General features: G+C 40.8%; 1 protein-coding gene across 2 annotated transcripts in view; it reads right to left on the reverse strand.

Annotated features, from left to right (window-relative positions):
- Positions 1–672: 672 nt before the first annotated feature.
- WWTR1 (WW domain containing transcription regulator 1) overlaps positions 673–22,645 on the reverse strand; it is a 150,544-nt gene continuing 128,571 nt past the window's right edge. For both annotated transcript variants that reach the window (XM_064275583.1, XM_003416160.3), the window contains exons 5-7: positions 10,669–10,802; positions 9,080–9,192; positions 673–4,160 (exon numbers count right to left, since the gene is read on the reverse strand). In XM_064275583.1, coding sequence (XP_064131653.1) covers positions 3,976–4,160; positions 9,080–9,192; positions 10,669–10,802 — 432 coding nt within the window. In that variant the 3' untranslated portion in view covers positions 673–3,975. The remainder of the gene's footprint in view (positions 4,161–9,079; positions 9,193–10,668; positions 10,803–22,645) is intronic.

Genomic DNA, 22,645 nt, shown 5'->3' on the forward strand with positions numbered 1-22,645 from the left:
GTTCGTTCTTCTGTCATTCCATGGCATGTTCAACATTCTTCATCAACACTGTAAGTCAAAGGCATCGATTCTTCTTTGGTCTTCTTTATTCATTGTTCAACTTTTGCATTCATAAGAGGCAACTGAGAATACCATGGCTTGGTTCAGATATACCTCAGTCCTCAAGGTGACATCTTTGCTTGTTAACACTTGAAAGAGGTCTTTTGCAGCAGACCTGACCAATGCAAATGGGGTATTTGTTGACTGCTGCTTCCATGGGTATTGATTGTGTATCCAGGTAAAATGAAATCCTTAACACTTTCAATATTGTCTCCATTTATCATGATGTTACTTATTTGCCCAGTTGTGATAATTTTTGTTTTCTTTGTGTTAAAGTGTGATCCATACTGATGGCTACAGTCTTTGATCTTCATCAGTAAGTGCTTCAAGTCCTCTTCACTTTTAAAATACATGTATCTCTAAAAATCTCTCTGGGCTACTTCGAATAAACAAGAAACCAGAATTCTGTGGCTATTTACAATGCTGAAGACTAGGCATTTGAGCCAAAAAAATGTTTGCCTACAGAATTTTATTTCCTTCATTGTCTGCCAGGAAGGTTACATAAGCTTCTCTTTAGTGCCACCCAAAACTCTCAACAAAAGGAACACACACAAATAATGGAAAGACAAAGACTCCAAGTGGAAATTCAATTGCATTTATTTTTCTTATACAGAATCAGAAGTAAAAACCAGTACCAAACTCCAGGTGAAATAGTTTGATCTGATTGATTTAGCGGCATACTTTCTGTATGCATAGCATTCTAAATTAAAAATAAACACACATATGTCATATTACAAAATGTAAATTTTTAAAAAAAAGTTAAAGTACTAGCACATAAATGATGTAGTGTATTAGGGAAAAGGTCTCTGTCAATCACCCATTTTCCCAATTAAATTAATCTATGGTTTCCTTTTTTTTTTTTTCATAAAAGTTGCACTTTCAGGAGTTACTTTCTAATTACATCATGAACACAAGTTGTAATTAGCAATACTCTTCTCATTCCAGATCACTTTCTTCCACTGAGAACTCTTCCACCAAGATGTGGTCAACAGCACCCCCAGCACACTAAATTTTTTACTGTTTTACATGCTTCCTCTATATGGTATAATCAGTGAAAGAAATGGTATTCTCATCCTAAATACTATAGTGAAACACTGTCTAACAACTCTTTAGATTTAGTAGAGTTACAAATGGGTTTTGACAATGTATTTACTTCAAGACACTATATTTTGTATGGGGGAAAAGAAACCTTCAAAGAAAGGTCTCTGAAATTATTTTTCAACTTCACTTTCTAATACACCTTTTCCATGGCAAAATTATTGGGTGAAGTGGTGAAGTTTGTTGATTCATTTAGGATTAAAAAGACTAGATATCTTGGCAGTTGTTTTATAATAAGAAATGTAGTATAAATAGCACCTTATCATGAATTCCTCAGGGAATTTTACATTTACGTCAATGAAAAATGGCCATTAAAAAGTTGTCCTTGCTTTAGGGTTTCTAGCTTTAGTGTTCTTCTATAACGGCCATATCTTATGGTCTCAAAATGCAAACAAAAAATTACATCTGGCTTTATCTATTAGTAAACATATAGTCAGATTCTATGTTGTTTTTTTTGGAAAAATATTTATGATGTTCATTAATAAATGTTCCAACTAATTTCACTAAAAAAAAAAAAAAAAACAACTAGTATCTTCTAATGCCACAAGCCTCTTAGAGAATGACTTCTAAAAATCGGTAATGCAAAAACTATCACTGTTTTAATTATTAAAAAAAAAAAGAGGGGTATGTGTTTCTTATATTTAATAACCTGAAAATGAGTCTATAAAAATATTTTTTAAAAAATACAGTAACACTGCTCAGTTTTGTTAGGTCCCTTGTTTTTTTTTTTTTGCTTAGAAAGAATGTACAATTCTCTTTGCAATTATAGCTAACAAACAAGAAAAAGAAATAGCTCTCCCTTCAATTTAGTAGCAACAGAGACATCTGCCCTGTGTCTTAGAGTGCTTAGAGAGAGGGAAAGGAATTAGGGGAACAGAAACCATGGCTCCTTTAGGAAAAAGAAATCACCGGATTGAGCTGGAAGCCACAGCAGGTTTGTGCTCCACCTGCTACATGGTCAGCAATAACGTGGGCAGGGCAACGCCTGCCCGGCCTTCCTGCTCCCCATAAAGTGCACCAAAGCCGCCTTTTCTGCTACAACAGTCTTTGGGTATAAAGGTTGTAGCAGGAAATCGTTGCTTTGTTCTTTTTGGGCACCTCTCACCCCTCCTGCTTGTCTTGCATTTGGGGAACTATTACTTATCTAATTCCATTTCACAACTAGCATCCTTTCTACTCTAGTCCTTAACTTCCCTACTTCGTCTCCAACCTTTTCACTTGCCTTCTTCCCAACAAGGTACAATGTATTCTGCATGTCTATATTCTGGCAGAGCCAAAAGGATCCGATTTAAGATCCTCCACAAATAAGCCCCATTGGGAACTGAAAGGTTCCTCCCAGAGACCTGAATTATGAATGTCTTCCCAAAAAACAATGCATTTTTTAAAGAGATTAAATTCATAGATTATAAATAGTGTCAGCTGGAGATATTGAGCAGTTGAGGACTTCATGGCATGGCAGGCAGACTGCAGGCCGGGTGAGCCTGATGCTGTCTCTCAGTCCTTAAAAGCTAATAAAATAATGTTCCTGGTTACATAAGAGGTATTGAGTACATATTGCAGGCCTTCTTATACCAACTGTAGCAAACAAGGTAAGATAATATACTAAGGGTTCCATTAGTGCTGAATTCAGAAACACAGGTCTCCAGCTCACACCCTCAGAGAGCGTTTCTTACACGCCGGTCAGGGATCCGCTTCGTCTTCTAAACAGTTTCAGAGATAAGATCATTTCAAACACCTGAAATCTCAAAAAGCAAAACTGACAAGGCCTCAGAATTTAAGAAGCAACGGCTTATTGTGTGTCCCATCAGGCCCAAAGCTCTGTGGTCCTGATGGTGTCAGGAGAGTTTCAAAAGGCAAAACACAGAGCTGCCCCTGATTTATCTGAAACACTGGGCTGCCTTTTGTCTTCGACTACAAAATTCTAGTGCTTTATAATCTCCACATCCAATTCTAAATTGCAATTTTAAAGAAAAAAAAAAAATCGAACTTGCAATTTTAAAAAGTTTTGCTCATTAAATGCTTCAGATTAGTACCAAACCGGTGTCTTTTTTACAAGCTTTGCAGTGTGAGAACTGTGACTAACAATGCTGCTATGCCCCCACTGGAAGGACTAGCTGTCTAGATGCTACACAGGACAGACTGCGACAGGGCCGTGTGTGCCTTTGTAGATACAGAGTAATTAAGAGCCATCAGGGGCAGCCTGGGTTCAAAACTACACTGTATTTCCTACAGCAGAATTGTACTATCCATACAATAATTTTTAAAGCTCAAGTTAAGTATTTTTTAAAGCATTTGATACTACTGCCATCTACACAGTTTCTGAAACTGCAAATCGGGTCTAATTTTGTGCACATTTCCTGGACCAAGCCGCCTGTCAGAAGATACTGCCTGTAGTCAGCATTTTATGGTTTCTAATCAATCGATCTATCAATTTCAACTACCACTCATACAGCTTAGTCATGGGGCAGCAGAAAGACAGAGAGAGAAAAAGAGAGAGAGAAAAAAGAGGAGATTCAACTCTGCAGAAATAGTTCTGCATAATCCATCCCAGGAATGCAGGCTTGCAGAAAATGAAAACAGAATATTTATTTATGAGTTTAACTTAAGTTACTGTCAATCAAATCCAGGCAATGATTAAACTGGCCGCATGGAAAGGGGAGAGCAAGGGTCATGGAGGCAGAAAGTGCTGCACCTGTAGGTTTGCTCTGACCCATCCCTTTTCCCAAGAGGCCCAAGAAATGTCAGGTCACGGCCGCATCCAAGTTACAATGGAACCGATTACAGCCAGGTTAGAAAGGGCTCGCTTTTGTTCAGAGCAGATTCTACATCATTGAAGAGGGGGATCAGATCTTCAGATTCCAAAGTTCCTAGGTCAACGTTTGTTCCCGGAAGACAGTCAAGAAAATCAGGGAAGCGGGTCGGCTGGGTATTGATATTCATGGGTGTCTGTCCCGCATTTTCTCCTATAAGAGAAGGAAAGGAAGGAATTTTAATTTTTTAGCTCTCGAAAAAGAGTTAAAATGTTAATCTCACTCATTTTTATTTCCACTGTGCCTACATTTAAATAGAAGATTACATTTGCCACAGGTCTAAAAAAAAAATTCCCTGGTGGCGTAGTGGTTAAGAGCTTCCCTGATAAACAAAAGGTCAGCAGTTCGAATCCACCAGCCGCTCTGTGGAAACCCTGTGGGGCGGTTCTACTCTGTCCTATAGGGTCGCTATGAGTTGGAATCAACTCGACAGCAATGGGTTTGGTTTGGTTTGGTTTGGTTTGGTTTGGTGGTGGATTTCAGCTACCACATCACTGAAGCTGAGTTGGTGGCCCACACTCTTAAGTGATACAGGGATGGCGGGTGAACCTTTCATAAGTGCTTCTCTGTAGACATGGCCCAGAATAGAACTCCAGAGAGATAAGAAAGGAGCATGCCGAAGGCCTGTGGATCTGACCTGGGATTGGAACCTTCCACTGACAGAGGCATGAAGAGCTGTTTCGTGAAAGGAGTAGAGAGGCCTTACCTGTAATAAAGACCTCATTACAGAGTTATACTCTAAAGATTTGACTATAAGCTTATATTCACCCATGTCATCCTTCTTTATGTTCAATGATAATAGCTCAGGAGTTTCTTTTAAGCATGTTATTAAAAACTGTCTTCATTGATGGCTGTAGGCATCATTTTCAAAGTATTTTATAAAGCAGGTTCTGCAGATCTTCCCTGTCCCCTCTGCACACAGCCACACCCAACAACTACCCTTCTCAGAGGGTCGCAAGGCACATGAGCACACTAAGGTTCTAAGATGTCTTGCAGTAAAGAAATCTGTTTTGTTTTATTTAAGCCCACATTTGCTAAATCACTATTTAATCACTCAATTCTATTTTGAATACATTTACCAAGATCCTAATGAGGTAGAGTTTTGCAGAACATACTTTAGAAAACGCTGCACTAGAGGAAGGTTTTTTTTTTTTTTTAGAGGAAGGTTAAGTGTATGGGACAGACATGAAACATACATGTTCTTTATATGTAGTAGTGTAGGAGAAAATAAACTAACTTTGGTGCCAGTAGACTGAGCTTTTTATCTGTGTGACCTTAGACACACTTGTCTGACCCTCAGCTTCCTCATCTGTAAAATAGGATATTGGTGTTTCTTCACGAGTTTGAGGAGAGTGCCATATAGTGTCTGACACACACTCACCGCTCTAGGCATCATTCATGCATACAAACATATACATTAAAAATGCAATCAGTGTGTTGATTGAATGTTCTGAGGGAAAAACAAAGCCCAGGAGCTCAATCATTGTTAACTACACAATATAGGAACAATAGGTTAATTCAAACAGCCACAAACAATCTTTCCAGAGGGAGAAAATCTATCTCAAAGATTGAGGAGCATTGATAATGAAGGCCAACGTCCACCATACCATCATTTTAACAAAACTTGTTAAATTGGCTTTTGCATTTTATAAGCATGGTAGACTTCCTGAAAAGGGTGCACAGAAATTTCAATATTCTGAGAAAAACTCCAAGGAGAAAAAATGTATCTTTCCAAGTGATGAGGGAAGCAATCAAACGTGCCTTTTGGTGATAGCAAAGCTTAATGGCTTTTCTATAAGTCAAATTATTAATGACTCTTGGATAATACATTAAAGGGTTTGCACTGCAAAAGGCAATGCTAAACAGTAATTTGAAAAAATAAGCCAAGTTCAACAATATAACATCAATTTAGTGCTACCAACCTGACCTAAATATAGTGCTACAGATATTGACAAATAATATCAAAATAGAAAAGAAAGGCCAAAATGATTTTTTTCTACTCACTAGAGTATACCAGCTGGACATGAAGCTTTAAAAAATCATCTGTCCTAAAAGATTACCTGATCTAAATGTGCCAAATGTCTTTTTTTCTTCATCTCCACCTCTATTGATTCTCCATTTTAATTTTCCAGTAACTCAATAGTACATCTGTTATCCAAACAACATCTCTTGTTTTAAAGAATTCCTCTTAACCTTTCTCCTCAGACATTGAAAGCATGAAGAGACTGCTTCTTCATTAAGGTTAACAATCTCAATATCTCTCCTCTCTCAACGTCTCTCTTGGGAGCAATTTAGCAATCTCAGTAATCTTTTTGGTCTTTGAAGTTTTATCCACATTCCTTAAAGAGCAGAAGAGACCAAAACCAGGCAACTCTGAAAAGGGTGTGATTGGTGTAGAATATTCCAGAAGAACGGATGGCTTCTCAGCCTTTAGTCATGGTATTCCTTTACTCTCTCCTTGCACCAAGTCCAGCTGTTGTTTCCAGGCGTGCTTTGCAAAAGGAGTGCTTGGCTAGCTGTTTCGCATTCCGCATGTGTTCAGTGTGTGGTCAGCAGGTCTAATAGTTCTTTTCTAGCCACATGTGTCCTGCCCATCCCCCAGCTTTTCCTCATCTTGTTACTATACAATTATATTCTACCCTTTGAGGGGGTTTATGCCCATTTCCTATAGGGACTTTACAAAGGTGACCCTAAACTCAATGAGCTGACACTCACCCAACCAGGTTAACTTGGAGCCTTCGCATTTATCCGGATTATTCTGTATATTACTTCAGTCTTCTTAGAAGGGGGGGAAGAGAACTCTGTGTAGAACTCTGTGATCTCAAGCTTCCTCACGACTCTATGAAGCAGCATAATACTCCCACTTTACAGGTGAGAAATCCAAGGCTAGGGAGGTTATGTACCCGAAGTCACTGCCAACAAGCGGAGGAGCAAGGCTGCAAGCTCGAGGCTGTCTGCAAATACCATGTTCTTTTCAGAACACCACTTAATTTCACATTATGACTTCAAAACACTTCCTATGTACCCGACTGAGATCATTTGAAAAAGAAGTAGAATAGAACCCATCTTTTTTTTCGCCCCGCATAGTGTTTCCATCTCCTGAGCTTTTTCTTTCTTTTCTTTTCCTTCTTACTAGCTTCCCAGTGTTTAAAGGATGAAAGGAAATAAGTGTCAATCATAGGAAGGAGCCACTTTATGATGTTGCTCCCAAAAGGCCAAAATAAATCTCCAAAAAAATTCAGAGAGGGAAGAAGAAAAAGGGAAGAAGGCAGGGAGAAAACCAAAGTAATAAACTGAAGAATAGCAAAACAAACATTTCAGCATTCCTGCGTGACCCACTGAAGGGCAGGCTGTGCAATACTCTAAACGCATGGATGACCACCTACAATAAGACCTTGGAGCAGCTGCTCCCCACGTCACCATGCTTACGTGACACCTGGCTCGCCATTTGACTTTCGGTCTCACCAACAATACGGATTCAGAGCAAGAAGAGGAGTCACTCAGGAGCAGAGGGTCACAAAAACACAGGTGGTGTAGACAAGGGCAGCTGTTTATTTCAGTCACAGAAGACGACGGTGGAGGAGAAACTTGCACAAGTAAATCCAAATAATGGATACCTCCAAAAAACCAAACCCGTTGAAGTTGAGTCGATTCCAACTCATAGTGACCCTAAAGGACAGAGCAGAACTGCCCCAGAGGGTTTCCAAGGAGCGGCTGGTAGATCCAAACTGCTGACCTTTTGGTTAGCAGCCATAGCTCTAAACCACTGCGCCACCAGAGCTCCCATGGATACCTTAGCTGCCATTTCTTTTTGACTTTAGAATATCTTCTGGGAGTTTATGACTTACATAATGAAGGCCGTTGTTTTTGTTGTTAGCTGCCATCAAGTTGGCTGCCGATTCATGATGACTCCATGCACAACAGAGCAAAACACTCCCGGTCCTGTGACATCTCCATAATTAGTTGTAGATCAGACTGTTGTGATCCATAGGGTTTTCACTGGCTGATTTTCAGAAGTAAATCATCAGCTCTTTTTTCCTAATCTGTGTTAGTCTGGAAGTTCTGCCGAAACCTGTTCAGCATCATACCAACATGCAAGCCTCCACTGACAGAAGGGTGGTGACCGTTCATGAGGTGAACTGGCCAGGAATTAGACCCAGGTCTCCCACCTGGAAGGTGAGAATTCTATCACTGAACCACCACGGCCCCATTAAGTCGAGATCAGGCTAATAATACTAATTCAGTTTTTTCAGTTGGAGGTCTCGCTCCTTGAAAAGTGGGGGACAAGGACAGGTAACCCAAAGAACCTGCTGGGGGCTAGCTTGAAGGATGTACAGTTTGTGGACTAGGTAAAAGTCACCCTGAATCCCTTCTTTCTGATTGCTGAGAGAGGACATTGTGGCCGTGTTGAACTTGGAGATTCCAATTTAGAAACTTCCAAGTTGCCTAAGTTCCCAAGTGTCCACTGTCGATTTCTTCCTAATTTGCAGTGAATGAAATGGGAAAATTGTATGCTAACAGAACTATAAACCATTAGAGTTCCTCAAGAGACAAAGTGGCCTATACATTACAACTAAAAACCGGAAGAGCACAAATAGCCCACAGTGGAAGGAGGGTGATGCAGACAGTGGTATCTTAATGCAATCGTAACGAGGGGGCTGTAGGAAATAGAAAAAAAAAAAAATAAACCTGTTGCCGTCGAGTCGATTCTGACTCATGACAACCCTATACGACAGAGTAGAACTGCACCATAGAGTTTCCAAGGAGCACTTCGTGGGTTTGAACTGCTGACCTTTTGGTTAGCAGATGTAGCTCTTAACCATTGTGCCACCAGGGTTTCCATAGGAAGTAAGGAGGAGCAAAAAAAAAGAAAGAAATTTCAAATCCTGTGTCTATATTTGAAATTGTATTTGTATAGACTATGGGGAAGTGGCTAGAGTTTATTAACAGTGCCTGGGGGGTCAGGTGGCTTTTTCGTTGACATTTAGCGGCTGGATCTTAGAATTGAGATGACTGGAGAGATGACTTAACATCACACCCATGCCACAAGCACTTACAGCCTCTGCTCCTACCTGTGTCCATCTCGTCTACGTTGCTGAGGAAGTCTTCCGGAGTTGTGGGGACACTGTAGCACCCCAGCCCCAGGCCACTGTCGGTGCTCTGCTCCCTCGAATGATACGGTCCTCTGAAGAGCAAGAGATGGAGCGACTTCATTGTGAGCCCACCAAATGAATTCCAAAATTAAAATACAGTCCAGAAAACCCCAAACTAGTGGGGTCCTTTCTGCCCAACCTTCCAGGTAACGAAGGGAAAGCAGACTCTGTATCTCCTTTCCACTTGGAAACACAGATACCAATGTCAGTAAAAACTGTAGGTTATAAGCAAATAAAACTAGTCACTCACAGTCAACTGATGTTGATTTCCTTTTCATCTTAAAATAGCAATTTGAATGCTGTTCTATACACAGAGTATGATGCCATGTATATAAATTTTTTTTAAATTAGAAAGCTGTATTGAATATTGCTTATGGATACACACACAAGCAGGCTGTAAAAGTATGAAATATGTGTGATGAACACATGGATTTCAGGGTGGTGGCCACCACTGAGGAAGGAAGAAGGGAAAGAAATGGGAACTCAGGGGTGGTAGGGATGGGGTTAAAACACTATTTGTAACACTGTATTGACCTTTTTTAAAAACATTAGATGGAAATAAAACAAATCTGGGTGATGGGTACATGGGTAACTCTTACACTATTCTTTATAATTTTTCATACATTTGAAATACTTTAAAAATCCGTAATTTTAAGAGTCTGCTCTTTTTTTTTTGGTTACCGTTTGATTTCACCTCTCTGTTTTACTCATTTCTCTCTATTTTTTTCTGTAATAGATCACATAATTGTATTTGTTTGCTTGCCAGAAGCTTCCACAGGAGTAGAAAAGACATAGGAAATAGGGTTTAAAAAGCTACAATTAAGGTTGACTACTCCTACTGATGAATATATTTCTGGCTAACTTTCTTCTTCCTTCTCTGTTCATACGTTTTCATTTTTAAAAAAATCATCTCTTTTTTAAATTAAATTTTTTATTTTGAAATAATTTGAGACTCACACTGAAGTTGCAAAAAGAGTATAGAGTTCCTGGGTAGTCTTCACCCAGCCTCCCCCGATGACAACATCTTACATAAACAGAGTACTATTAGCAAAACCAGGAAATCGACACTGTATAATACTATTAGCTAAATTACAGGCCTTATTCGGATTTTACCCTAAACATTATCTTTTAAAAGTTTTGTTCTGTACTTGCCGTATGACATGCTCCCCGCCCCCCGCTAGCTACAAAAAACCACAAGATTCTTTCAAATAATCACTACACAACACCATCCTGTTTGAATTATAAGTTCATCTCATCCCCCTATACAAAGTCCCGACTAGATGTTTACTCCCTGTCATATCACCAGGTTTTGAAGTGAGGATTTTAAGAAATGTAGTTGACTTCCTCTACTTTTCTATTTTTTTCTGCCACGTCCCCTCACTTCCTCCCTCTACCCTCATCCCACTCCCCAAGCTCCCCACATTTTCCCAACATACACGAAGACCCATGACACTCCAGACCACATAAAAAAGAAAGCAAAAATAAATGGCCCCCAAAAGTTAACTTACCCATTGAGAAAAGGATCTGAGCTGTTATTAGTGATAGATCTCATGTCTGGGGTCATGGCAGGTGGGTTGACAGCAGCCTGAACCGTGGCCAGAGTCTCGGCTTCCATGGGGAGCTGTCTACAGAGGGCAGCTTCCTAGAGAAATATGAGAGTCACAGGCAGAGGGAAGAGTTACTCACCCATTGTCACAGGGATTAGAGCAAAGTATACGTCACAGGGCAACTTTCCACCACACCAATACAAAGCACTTTGTATTTATCCCCAGTAAGTCAAGACCATCAGGAAACACTAGTCCCTTTCTCCTAGGAAAGTCTTACAGATGAAAGTCACTTTCTTGCTTTCACAGAGTTAATGAGAAAAAAAGCTCAGCTAATATTTGACTTCAGGGCACTCATGGACCAATCGTCCACCCCTCAGTTGTTTGAACATCCAATCACACAAAGGCCTCTCAAGACACTTTCTCAGAGACCAGACTCTTTTGACCCCAGGTTCTCAAGCTGAATCTAAATCAATTATGCAATTAGTCAGGTCAGCACAATTGTGGGATGACAGAATTCAGGCTCTACATATTAAATCACATCTGGCAGTTTTACGTCAATAGCCAGGGGAACAAAACAACCAGTTAAAACAGTTGTAGTCAATCAGTTTTTCTATTTGGCTGTTTTTGTTCACGTGACTAAAATGACTGAAGGTTGGAGCACCATGCAGCTACCGTCCAAACACCACAGACGACTACCTGTTTGATAGCACATGGAGTTCATTAGCAAAAAATATAACACTAGCATTACTATTTTTTTTTAAGCTAGCATTACTTTGCTTAGGAGAGTCAATCTGAAAAGTTGCAAATTTATGGACCACAACTACTTTCTCTAGGTATCCAAAAAACCCGCTGCCGTTGAGCCAATTCTGACTCATAGTGACCCTATAGGACAGAGTAGAGCTGCCCTACAGGGTTTCCAAGAGGTGAATGGAGGACTTGAACTGCCGACTTTTTGGTTAGCAGCTGAGCTCTGAACCACTGTGCCACCAGGGCTCCTCTAGGTACAGCCTCTCCCATTTTGGCAAACATGATCAAACACCAAATTCCTTTGAAATTTGCTGCTTCTCCAAAGAAGAATACTTTATATGTTTATACTTGCCTCCAAAACCAAGGTTAGGCCCTTCCTCGTATTTATGCCTATCAGTTTTCCACTTTCCATGCTGAAGTCATTGGTCTCACCATCCCTCAAACCCCAAAACCATGGATACAATGGCAAACAGAACATTTAGGCCATCTAAGTAACAGTATCTTTGTGAAATCTCTTCCAGCCCTAACACGCTATGATTTTAGAGAGTAGCTGCTGTCTAGACAAGTCCTAGTGAAGTCATCGGCTATAAAAACTTTCGGTTACGGGAGTTCATTGCAGCATTACTAGGAGTTACAGCAGAACGAGTCTTAGAGCTGGGAGGCCCGACTGATAAGAAACTTACTCAGAAATAAACACCCTGACTAGAAAGGGCTTCTGGTTCACTTTTGTTCATTCATATGGCAAATAATCAGAATACTTGGCTAATGTAAATTTTATTCATTAATCCATTAAAAACAACAAACGGAAAAAACAAATAACGGAGATTTTAGTCCATAATCCAAATCTAGGAAGTACCTTCTAAATAAATCTAGAAAATCTAAGTATTTCCTAATAATTTTTTAAATAGTCCTTATTTTATTTTGATTGTGCTTTAAGTGAAAGCTCAAGTTAGTTTCTCAGACAAAAATTTATACACACATTGTTATGTGGCCACAGTTGGTATCCCTGTAATATGTCAGCACACTCTTCCTTTCCACTCCGGATTTCCTGTGTCCATTCAACCAGCTCCTGTCCCTTTCTGCCTCCTCGTCCTGCCTTCGGACAGGAGCTGCCCATTTAGTCTCATGTATCTACTTGAACTAAGAAGCACACTCTTCACAAATATCATTTTATGTCTCTAATAATTGTTTTTACATGATGGGAGAAACCTTATTTTCAAAGGAAAGCTTTCTTGGAAGCTTTATATGGAAATACAATGGAAAGTGTCTGGTTGAAGCTGGCGTGAGGTGATTGGAGCCCACCAGCGCCAATCCCTTGAGCACACTCAGATACCCCAAACCACACAACTTGAAAACATTGCATCTATTATATAATTTCCAGTTCTTTGTAAACTGTAAACTCAAGGAGTATGTGGGTGCGAAAAAGAAGAAGATCCCCAACAAGATGGATTCACACAGCGCCTGCAACAATGTGCTCAAACATGGTAAGGATTGTGAGGATGGCGCAGGACCGGGCAGTGTTTCGTTCTGTTGTACGTAGGGTCGCTATGAGTCAGAACTGACTCAACGGCACCTAACAACTTTCATTATTTAAAAAAAAACCACTCTAACGACTTGAAATAAAGGTGGGGATTTTAAACAAACACACTGATGAAATGGCTTTATACCTGATAAAATTTTACAGCCGTATGTCTTAGGAATGAATACTGGATGAATTTACAATTTCCAAGCAATCAGAGTTTAAATATAATAAGAATCATTTCTATAACTTTGTGGGATTAAAAAACATATATGAATAACGTAAATGAATTACAATGAATTCTAAATGAATTATCATCTATAATGATACATAATATGAAAATAAAAATTCTAATTGTAAGAGCGAATACAGAAACTAGATATGAGATATGGAGTTCTAAACGTTCTGTTTCATTTAACTTATTCCTAGCATATTTCAAATAGATATAATATACCAAAAACCAAACCCAGTGCCGTTGATTCCTACTCATAGCGACCCCATAGGACAGAGTAGAACTGCCCCATAGAGTTTCCAAGGAGCGCCTGGAGGATTTGAACTGCCGGCCCTTTGGTTAGCAGCCATAGCACTTAACCACTATGCCACCAGGGCTTCCAGATATAATATAGATTTTTAAAATAATGCTTGTGGATGGCTAAAAATATAAATAAAATTCAAAAGGACTATTTATAATAGCCAAAGCTGAAAGAACTTATATTACATTGGAGAAAATTTTTCTCTGTGTCCCTTCATATTGGTTCCCTCTATTTTAAATTAAAGATAAGCTGAGATGCCGTTCTTCAGCATCAGTGCTGTTTCCCTAACTACTCTGAAGACTTGGCCACCATGTCATCATGACAAGACAATGACAGGAAATGCTACTTTCTGTCTGTAGGGGGCTCACAGTATCACTTTCCACCTTCAAATGCCTAAAGAATAAGAGAGAATATAGAAATGGTGTTGAATGTACCCGAATAACAATCTTGAAATATAAACTAGGCTAGTCTGAGTTAAGAAGCCCTGGTAGCACAACAGTTAAGTAAGGTAATACTTACAAGGTGCTTAGAACTCTGCCTGGCCCAAGACATCATTTAATAAATCTTAGCTAATTTGTTACCATCTCAAGTTCTGTGCTACATTCTCGAAAAACAAAAATAACCAATTTTAAAAACCACACTATGGTGTGGAACTGACCCATGTTAAGTGGCAAGACACTTCCTCCCGGTAAACTGTCACCCTGAAAGAATTAAACCAAGGTGTAAAATTTATCACAGTGCAGTGGAAAGCTAAGAAAATGTTGCTTTCGTTTTTTTTAAAAAAACAAGAAGAGGTTTGTAAGCCACTTTGTAGAACATAAAATTAGTTTTCAATATACATGGAGAAGGGTGAGAAGTTTCATTCCACTTAATTATACCACTTTGAAAATTCTAACCTTTCATCGAATGAAAATATTTTTCTGTTCCTGTTCATGAATTAAGGAGAAAACAAGCAGCACAGAACCCAGGGTTTTAACATAAAGGACAAGCCTCACTCACATGTCTCCATCCAAGGAAGAGAGGGTTTTGTTCCATGCTTTTCTCTTTTTTTTTTTTAAACCAGATTTCAGGATAATATTAAACTTCAGACCTAGTGTGATTTCAACTGCCACAAGATATCTGCTGCCCCTGCACAGGCGGAAATGACAGGCAAACACACCTGACGTTAGTGTGACCTGAAGCAGCAGACAAGACAAATGTAGCTGGAACAGCTGAGGCCAAGACAGAAGATGCACCTGGACCAAGCAAACTTATGTGAAAACACACGGGTTGACAGTTGGCTGAGGTAGAGGGTCAGGCCCCCTGACTCTGAGTTGGCAGCTTGGCAGCCGTTAACCCCAGGCTTGGTCCTCGGCTCTCTCACGTCTCGGCAGGATAACAAATGGTAAACTGAAAGGAACATCCAAATCCCTCGGTTTGTCTCTCATCTCCCAGCTCTGCTCCAGTTAAAGAGGTCTATTCACAGCTGCATTCCCAGGGCCCCCTTCGCCTCCACACACCCCATTCTCCCAAGCAAGTCTTAATTCCCTAGACAACTCAGGACTTTGGGTCCCTATTCATCTCACCATATGTTACCCATCCTTAGGAATTCTGTTAAACCACCTCTTCTAGGGTGCCTTCCCTGGCTACCACTGCCATAGTGTGTCACATACCCTCTCCCTCTCCCAGCCCTGAATGCCTAAAAAAATTTGTCCTGCTGGTTTCTGAAACCCAACATGTCTCACACTGCACTCCCCATCTGTCTCCAAAACAGCTCTTCTTCCTAACTTCAAGCTTTCTTTATTGCTACTACCACTTATCCAAGCTCAAGGTCAACCATGTCTCCATCGGCTCCCACAACAATCTCATTCATTCAAACCTTGTATTGGTTTTAAAAAATACTATTGAGCACTGCCAGGTGCCAAGTACTGTTCTAGAAAGGGAGGCAGACTGTAACAGACAACTGCATCAGGGCCAAGTCTTGTGGTTTCCAACTCCTCAATATCTCTCATGCTCCAAACCTCTTTTCCATCTCAAGTAGCAGGTCATTGCTTCTCTAGACATTCCAAGTGACTTCCTCACCTTCAGTCAACCTTCACATGCAAGGCTGCATCCAGGTCTTTGTTCAACACTTTATTGCAGTCTTTGCAGGGAGACTCCCCAGGAGGAAAATCAAGTTGGAGAAGGGTCAGGGTGCGGTGCCCTCTGAGGAAGCCAGGGACTGTTTACCCAGAAGGGGAGACTTGAGGGGCACACCATGGCTCTCAAACTATTAATGGACTATCACATGGAAGAAGAAAGATCTCTTTTGTCCCAGATATGAGGCAGATAAGATGGAGGACTTTCTAATTAGGAGTCTGTTCAATAATGGAACGGGCTGCTTCTCAATTCTCTGGTCTTTTGGCCACTGGAATTCTCATGTAGTAGCTGAGGATTAAATGACACTAGGCATGTCCATGGCTTAGCACAGAAAAGGAAGCATCGCACAGGGCAAAGGCTGTCTTTGGAATCAGAAAGGTTGGGGTTCAAACTCCAGCTCAGCTACTCCTGAGCTGTGACATCTTGGACTGAATTCTCAACTTTCTTGGTAATATTTTCATCCGAAAAAAAGATGGCTTATAAATATCTTGCAGAGCTGTTATAAAGGTTAGCAGGGATATAAAGAATCTGGCCCATTGAGGCAGCCAATCAAATGAGCTACAGATAGTATTAAATGTTTTGAGAAGCAAAGATAACAGCTAATACTTGCCTATTGCTTACTATGTGTTAAGCATTGTTCTAAGTACCTCATGCATACCATCTCATTTAATCTATCTCCATTTTGTCGTTGTTCTTGGGCGCCGTCGAGTTGATTTTTGACTCATAGCGACCCCACGTGACAGAGTAGAACTGTCCCATAGGATTTTCTAGGCTGCTTTATAGAAGCAGATCACCAGGAGCAGCTGGGTGGGTTTGAACTACCAACTTCGGTTAGCAGCGAAGTGTTTAATTGTTGTGCCACCAGGGCTCCTTATCCCCATTTTAGAGATGCAGAAACTGAGGTATAGAGAGGTGAAGCCGCTTGCCCAGGATCCCATGGTTAATAGGTGGTGGAGCCAGAAAGTAAACCCAGAGTCTGTTACCGGAGCCACCACAGAGTGCGGCAGAGAGAGGGAAGCTGAGCTTTGAGGTTGGCAGACATCACGTTTTCAGCCCTTTCACCTACTTGCTGTGGACTTTGGCAAGTTACTTCATTTCTCCAAGTCTATTTTCCCAGCTATGAAATGGGAATACCAACACCTTTACCTCAGACCACTGGGTTTCTGGGTTTACCTCAGACAGTTTAGAGGAGGTACTAATGAAATGGTCTCTTTAACTGTCTGAGACACAGTTTTCCTTCCTGTATTAGGAAAGATATTGAACTAGACACATTCTAGTCTCCTTTTCAACATATACGGGTGGAGTTAGTGTCCTGGGAATCCTCAACACATCAAGCAAAGCTGTAAGTTTATATTTTAAAGGCCAGTTTCAGAAAGATCTGGGACGCTGCTCCTCGTACCCCTGCCCTTACACTCCCCCACCACAACTTTATATTTTTTCTCTACATCCGAGTGGGGGGTGGTGGAGAGACCGTTGTAAAACAAAGGCTTGAAAATTTCTTTGGGAGTTTGTGGTCCATCCCTTTAGGTCTCTGGAAAGGATAATTATTTGTGGGTTCAAAAATACCCCCTCCTAGCAGCTGGGAGAGGGGTGGGGTGTCAACTAGCTGGAGCAGTGAGGGATGTCAAAGACAAATGCTGATTTGTAGGCTGAAGGTGTCCCTGGATGCAAACCTCAAACCTCCTTTCCTTTTCACTCCCCGCTGGCCTGCAGCTTGCTGGTAGAGTGAATCAACAAAGGAGGTGCGAAAGTAAACAGCAGCTGAAAGCATCCTGCAGCCCTGCCTGTCCTTGGCCCAGCCACCACCTCCAGCCAGCCAGCTCCTGCCCTCCCGGGAAAGTACTTCAAAGGGAAGCGAAGGACAATAGCCTCTTCTGAGGGTGCTATGCTTGATTTAAGTGTGTGGTGAAGGAAAGGCTTCTACAAAAAAGGGAGACTGGATTGTTTTCATTATAAAGGGTGGGGTGAGTAGAAACAAATGGATAAAAGGGGGGGAGGGGAATATTTTGAAATCCTAGCATTAAAATAGTTACTCTGTTGCAGAAAAGGAGGCTTGGTGGTACAATGGTTAAGCACTCAGCCGCTAACCACAAAGTCAAGCCCACCAGCTGCTCCTTGGTAGAAAGATGCAAGCAGCTTGCTTCCATTAAGATTTAAAGCCTTGGAAACCCTTATAGTGCAGTTCTACTCCGTCCTTTAGGGTTGCTATGAGTTGGACTCAACTCCACAGCAATGGGTTTGGTTTTTTCTGATGCAGAGAAGTTGCTCTCACTGCCAAAACCCTGAGGGACTTCTGAAACAGGATGCTGGCTTATTTACCTTCTCCATAGGAAGAAAAAAAAAAAAAATCCTGATGTAAATCACTTTTTAACTCTGTGCCAAGGGATTCTAGAAATTAATAGTCGCATTTCCTGAAGACTCCCCGTCTGAAATACCTCATCACACATGCTCAGCTGCCAGGCTGTCACTATAAAAGAAGAGTTGAAACTTGGATGATCTGGGGAAGACATTTGTTGAGTCCGTAATTATGATCCATGGTCTGTTTGCTGCTCTTTTAATTCAGGATGTATATAGCAACCATGTGTATTTCCACAATCTGTTTCTGTCGTCCCTTTAGCTCACGTTAAAGAAAACATTATAATTTAGCTATCTTTTCCTTCCTTCTCTTAAAAAAATAAAAAGCTGAACGGATTTTGAAATGCAATATTTCTTCATACCTTGGTGACCTTATTAACAGAAATAAGAGGCTGCTTTCCTTTTGTGCAAACTTGGTAAGCCTCCATTTAAAAAAAAAAATTTCAACTTATAACATTTTTCAAAGAGGTTCTTTTTTTTAATTCTTATTGTGCTTTAAGTGAAAGATTACAAATCAAGTCAGTCTCTCATACAAAAATTTATATACACCTTGCTATATACTCCTAGGTGCTCTCCCCCTAATGAGACAGCACACTCCTTCTCTGTATCCTCTATTTGCATGTCCATTCAGCCAGCTTCTTTTCCCCTCTGCCTTCTCATCTCCCCTCCAGACAGGAGCTGCCCACATTGTCTCATGTGTCTACTTGATCCAAGAAGCTCACTCCTCACCACTATCATTTTCTGTCCTATAGTCCAGTCTAATCCCTGTCTGAAGAGTTGGCCTTGGCAATGGTTCCTATCTTGGGCTAACAGAAGGTCTGGGGGCCATGACCTCCAGGGTTCCTCCAGTCTCAGTCAGACCATTAAGTCTGGTCTTTTTATGAGAATTTGAGGTCTGCAGCCCACTGTTCTCCTGCTCCATCAGGGATTCTCCGTTGTGTTCCCTGTCAGGGCAATCAGAGGCTGTAGCTGGGCATCATCTAGTTCTTCTGGTCTCAGGCTGATGTGGTCTCTGGTTTATGTGGCCCTTTCTGTCTCTTGGGCTCATAATTACCTTGTGTCTTTGGTGTTCTTCATTCGCCTTTGCTCTAAGTGGGTTGAGACCAATTGATGGCTGCTTGCTAGCGTTTAAGACCCCAGACATCGCTCTCCAAAGTGGGATGCAGAAAGTTTTCTTAATAGATTTTATTATGCCAACTGACTTAGATGTTCCCTGAAACCATGGTCCCCAAATGCTCAAAGGGGTGCTTTTAATAGGACTTGAGTTGGTATTGTTCCTCAGCAAGAGAAGACCAGAACATTTTAGAAAACTGATTATTTTTAAGACTTGTAGGCAGATAAAACATGAAGAAAGCTGGAACGGAAGCTCTTCGATGGCAGGGACCAGGTCTGTCTGCTCACTGCTGTGTGTTTAGTGCCTTGGGAATTTGTTGAACAAATAAATAAATGGATGAACTTCAATAACCAAGCTACTGTGTTGTTCCTGTTGTTGCCAGCTGCCGTGGAGTCAGTCGACTCATTGTGACCCTGTGTTTTACAGACTAGAACTGCTCCATAGGATTTTCCTGGCTGTAATCTTGACGGAAGCATTATGCCATCCAGGGTCCTCCAAGTTCCTATAGAAAACCAAAGCAAACCAAACCCGTTGCCATCAAGTTGATTCCGACTCATAGCGACCCTACAGGACAGAGTAGAACTGCCCCATAGGGTTTCCAAGGAGCGGCTGCCGACCTCTTGGTTAGCAGCTGAGCTCTTACTCACTGTGCCAGCAGGGATCCCCAAGTTACTCTAGAAGGACCTATATATTGACTAAGTGTTGGAGGAAATGACTTTTGATGTCTCCATCAACTCTGAAACCTGCATAGGGTATTTTTTTCTAAAAGTGAAAATGCAGTGCCATGTTCTGAAAGACTAACTCTTTATAAAATAGCCACCGTTAGCGCTTCATGATCTGCTGTGATGTGACACTTTTTAACCTCTCCAAAGAGCTATTCTTCACATAACAAGAAACAGACCTCATAAGCTTCTCCAGGCCAGCTCTGCTCACAGCCGGGTGTGTCCCTCCATGGAGCCCTTGGTCAGGAATGGTTGTGAGAGGGGCCAGCTGGCCAGTCAGACTCGGCAGTGGCTGTCAAGCTGAACAGAAATCTGTGAGACCTGCCAAAAGAATTCTGCATTCTCCAGCCCAAACTCTCTTGCCTCGTCCCCGTTGCCCAGGCAACCAGAGGCCAGGCTTAGTCAGCATTTTTGTTTGACAAGCTGCATTCTCCAGTCTACCAACCCCCAATTAAGGAAAGGATGGAGGTAAAAACAGTGCTGAATTTGTTTGGGAATAATAACAGTTTCTCAACAATGCCGCCCCTGGAGAAGGAGCAAGGGGGAGCAAAGACTTCGCCACTTACAGTCTTCCAGGCTCTGGGAGCTGACAGGAAGGCCTTGGGTTAAAATGGAGGCAGAAGGCCCCACAGCTTTTTATTTAAATGACTATATGCATGGAAAGAAATACTTCCCTCAGATAAAGCTATGAGTCTGTTTTCCTGTCAAGGAATTGTTCTTTTACATGCGTAAACAGGGACTGAGAAGCCCGTTTCTCAATTCTTAACAGTTACTAAAATTTTCCACTTCATTTGGTAAAATTGCAGTCATGCCCTTTATGAGACTTGAGCAAATGCCGTGTTGAATCTTAAGCTAGAACAGCAAAATATTCTCTAGTCAATGTGGGTATGTGTGGCTCTTATTTTAAACTTTTTGTTCAGTCCTGATATATGGAAGGTTCCAGGCAGCCCCATAGCTTAAGATCTACCATCACGACCAGCTGTTGTTGAGTCAATTCCCACTGAAAGTCACAGTCCAATTTCCATTACTGGTACAGAATAAACAAATGACTTCCCAGTATATTAAGAAAGAAGAGGTTACAAAACAGTATCATAATATACTACCATTTCTGTTTTAAAAAACAAAGTACACATGAAGATAAAGACAAAAAGACTGGGAAAAAACCACCAACATCTTCATGGCAGCTCTAAGTAACAGAAAAAAGAAAGCCAAACCAAATCCCTTGCCTGATGGTACACTATTGAAAGTTAGAAGAGAGTACTAAAATGGTCACACTTATTTTTAATAACTTTCAAAACTTTTAACAGAGGTCCAAAGCTAGGTGAAGAGATTAAAACCAAACCAAACACATTGCCGTCGAGTTGATTCCGACTCAAAGCAACCCTATAGGACAGAGTAGAACCGTTTCAAAGGGTTTCCAAGGAGCGGCTGGTGGGTTTGAACTGCCAACTTTTTGGTTAGCAGCTGAGCTCTTAATCAGTGCGCCACTAGGGCTCCAAGTAAAAGTAGGGGTGATTATTATTTTCTTCTTTGTTTTTTGAGTATTTTACACATTTTCTACAATGAATGTATGTTTTGGGTTTTTGTGTGGTAGCTTTTATTTTATTTTCTATTTACAAACAGTAAAATTCACTGTTTGCAGTACAGCTCTGAGTTTTGACAAATGCAGCTAAACAGGTGGGCCAGACGTCACTTATACTTCCAGTCCACTTCCCTGCCCCTGAAGTGGCCTAGGTACAAACAGCGAGGCAAAAAATCACCAAGATGTTATACATAACACACAATCAGGGATGTTGGCAAACACCCAGAGAACTACCACAGGACACTTCCAACACCATTTATTGTGTGGGCTTAGATAGTATCTTTGACAACAAGGAGTAGGCTGATTCTGGATGGGTGAGAAAAACTTCCACAATTAAAGTGTATTTAGACCTTTTTTCCTGTACTCCGTAATAAAATGGAAGATATCAGAACCATCCATTCTGTCTCATCCCCTTAACCTCTCACTCTCTCTCAGAAATTTGGTGAGACTCTCTAGCAGAATCTGGACGCCATTTTCCTGTTGCAGTCCTATACGGTGGACTTGTGCACTGTCGTGCAGCAAAACGCTCTTGAGTTCCACAGTCCTTAGGGATCAGCATTTAAGGAACTTGGTTGGTATTTCTGTAATACGAACCATCAGTACTACGATCTGGTTCCAAGGCACCTACAGTCTGAATAAAGGAAATAATTTGGGGCACGTCTCCCCACCCCTTTCCAGAAATGCTTTTTCTGTGGGAAAGAAGGGGGTGGGACAAGAAAAACACAGAGAAAGGCTGAAGCCGAGAAACAAATCACTCTTTGCAGAACGGTCGCAGCTTTGTGTAAAAAAAAAAAAAAACTAAAAAAAATTAATTAAGGTTCATTGAAATATAAACTAGGAATTTATAAGTGGTACTGTAACACTGTGTAATTTACTCTACATTATAAAAATTATTCCAAATAGAATTATTATCCAAAGACAGAAAACAATAATATAATTATTTCCTGCCAAGAAACATGATACTGTATTTCTAAAAACGGTATAAAGAACTCTTATCCTGAAATAACCATGGAAGTTCAGACACAAATCCTCAGGATACAGTACAACTGTAGTTATACTGTAAACTTGTATCCCTCCAGTTTGGAGGAACATCCAGCCGGACAACAAGCCACAATTTATATTTATTTCCCTCATTTTCAAAGTCCACTTTTAAGAAATCATTTTCATTCATCATGTATTTTAAATAATAGACAGTACAGTATATATGCTCTAAAACTTATTTGATAAGAAAGATATTATTCGTTTATG

Source organism: Loxodonta africana, chromosome 23, assembly GCF_030014295.1.
Source record: "Loxodonta africana isolate mLoxAfr1 chromosome 23, mLoxAfr1.hap2, whole genome shotgun sequence".
Classification (NCBI taxonomy): Eukaryota; Metazoa; Chordata; class Mammalia; order Proboscidea; family Elephantidae; genus Loxodonta; species Loxodonta africana.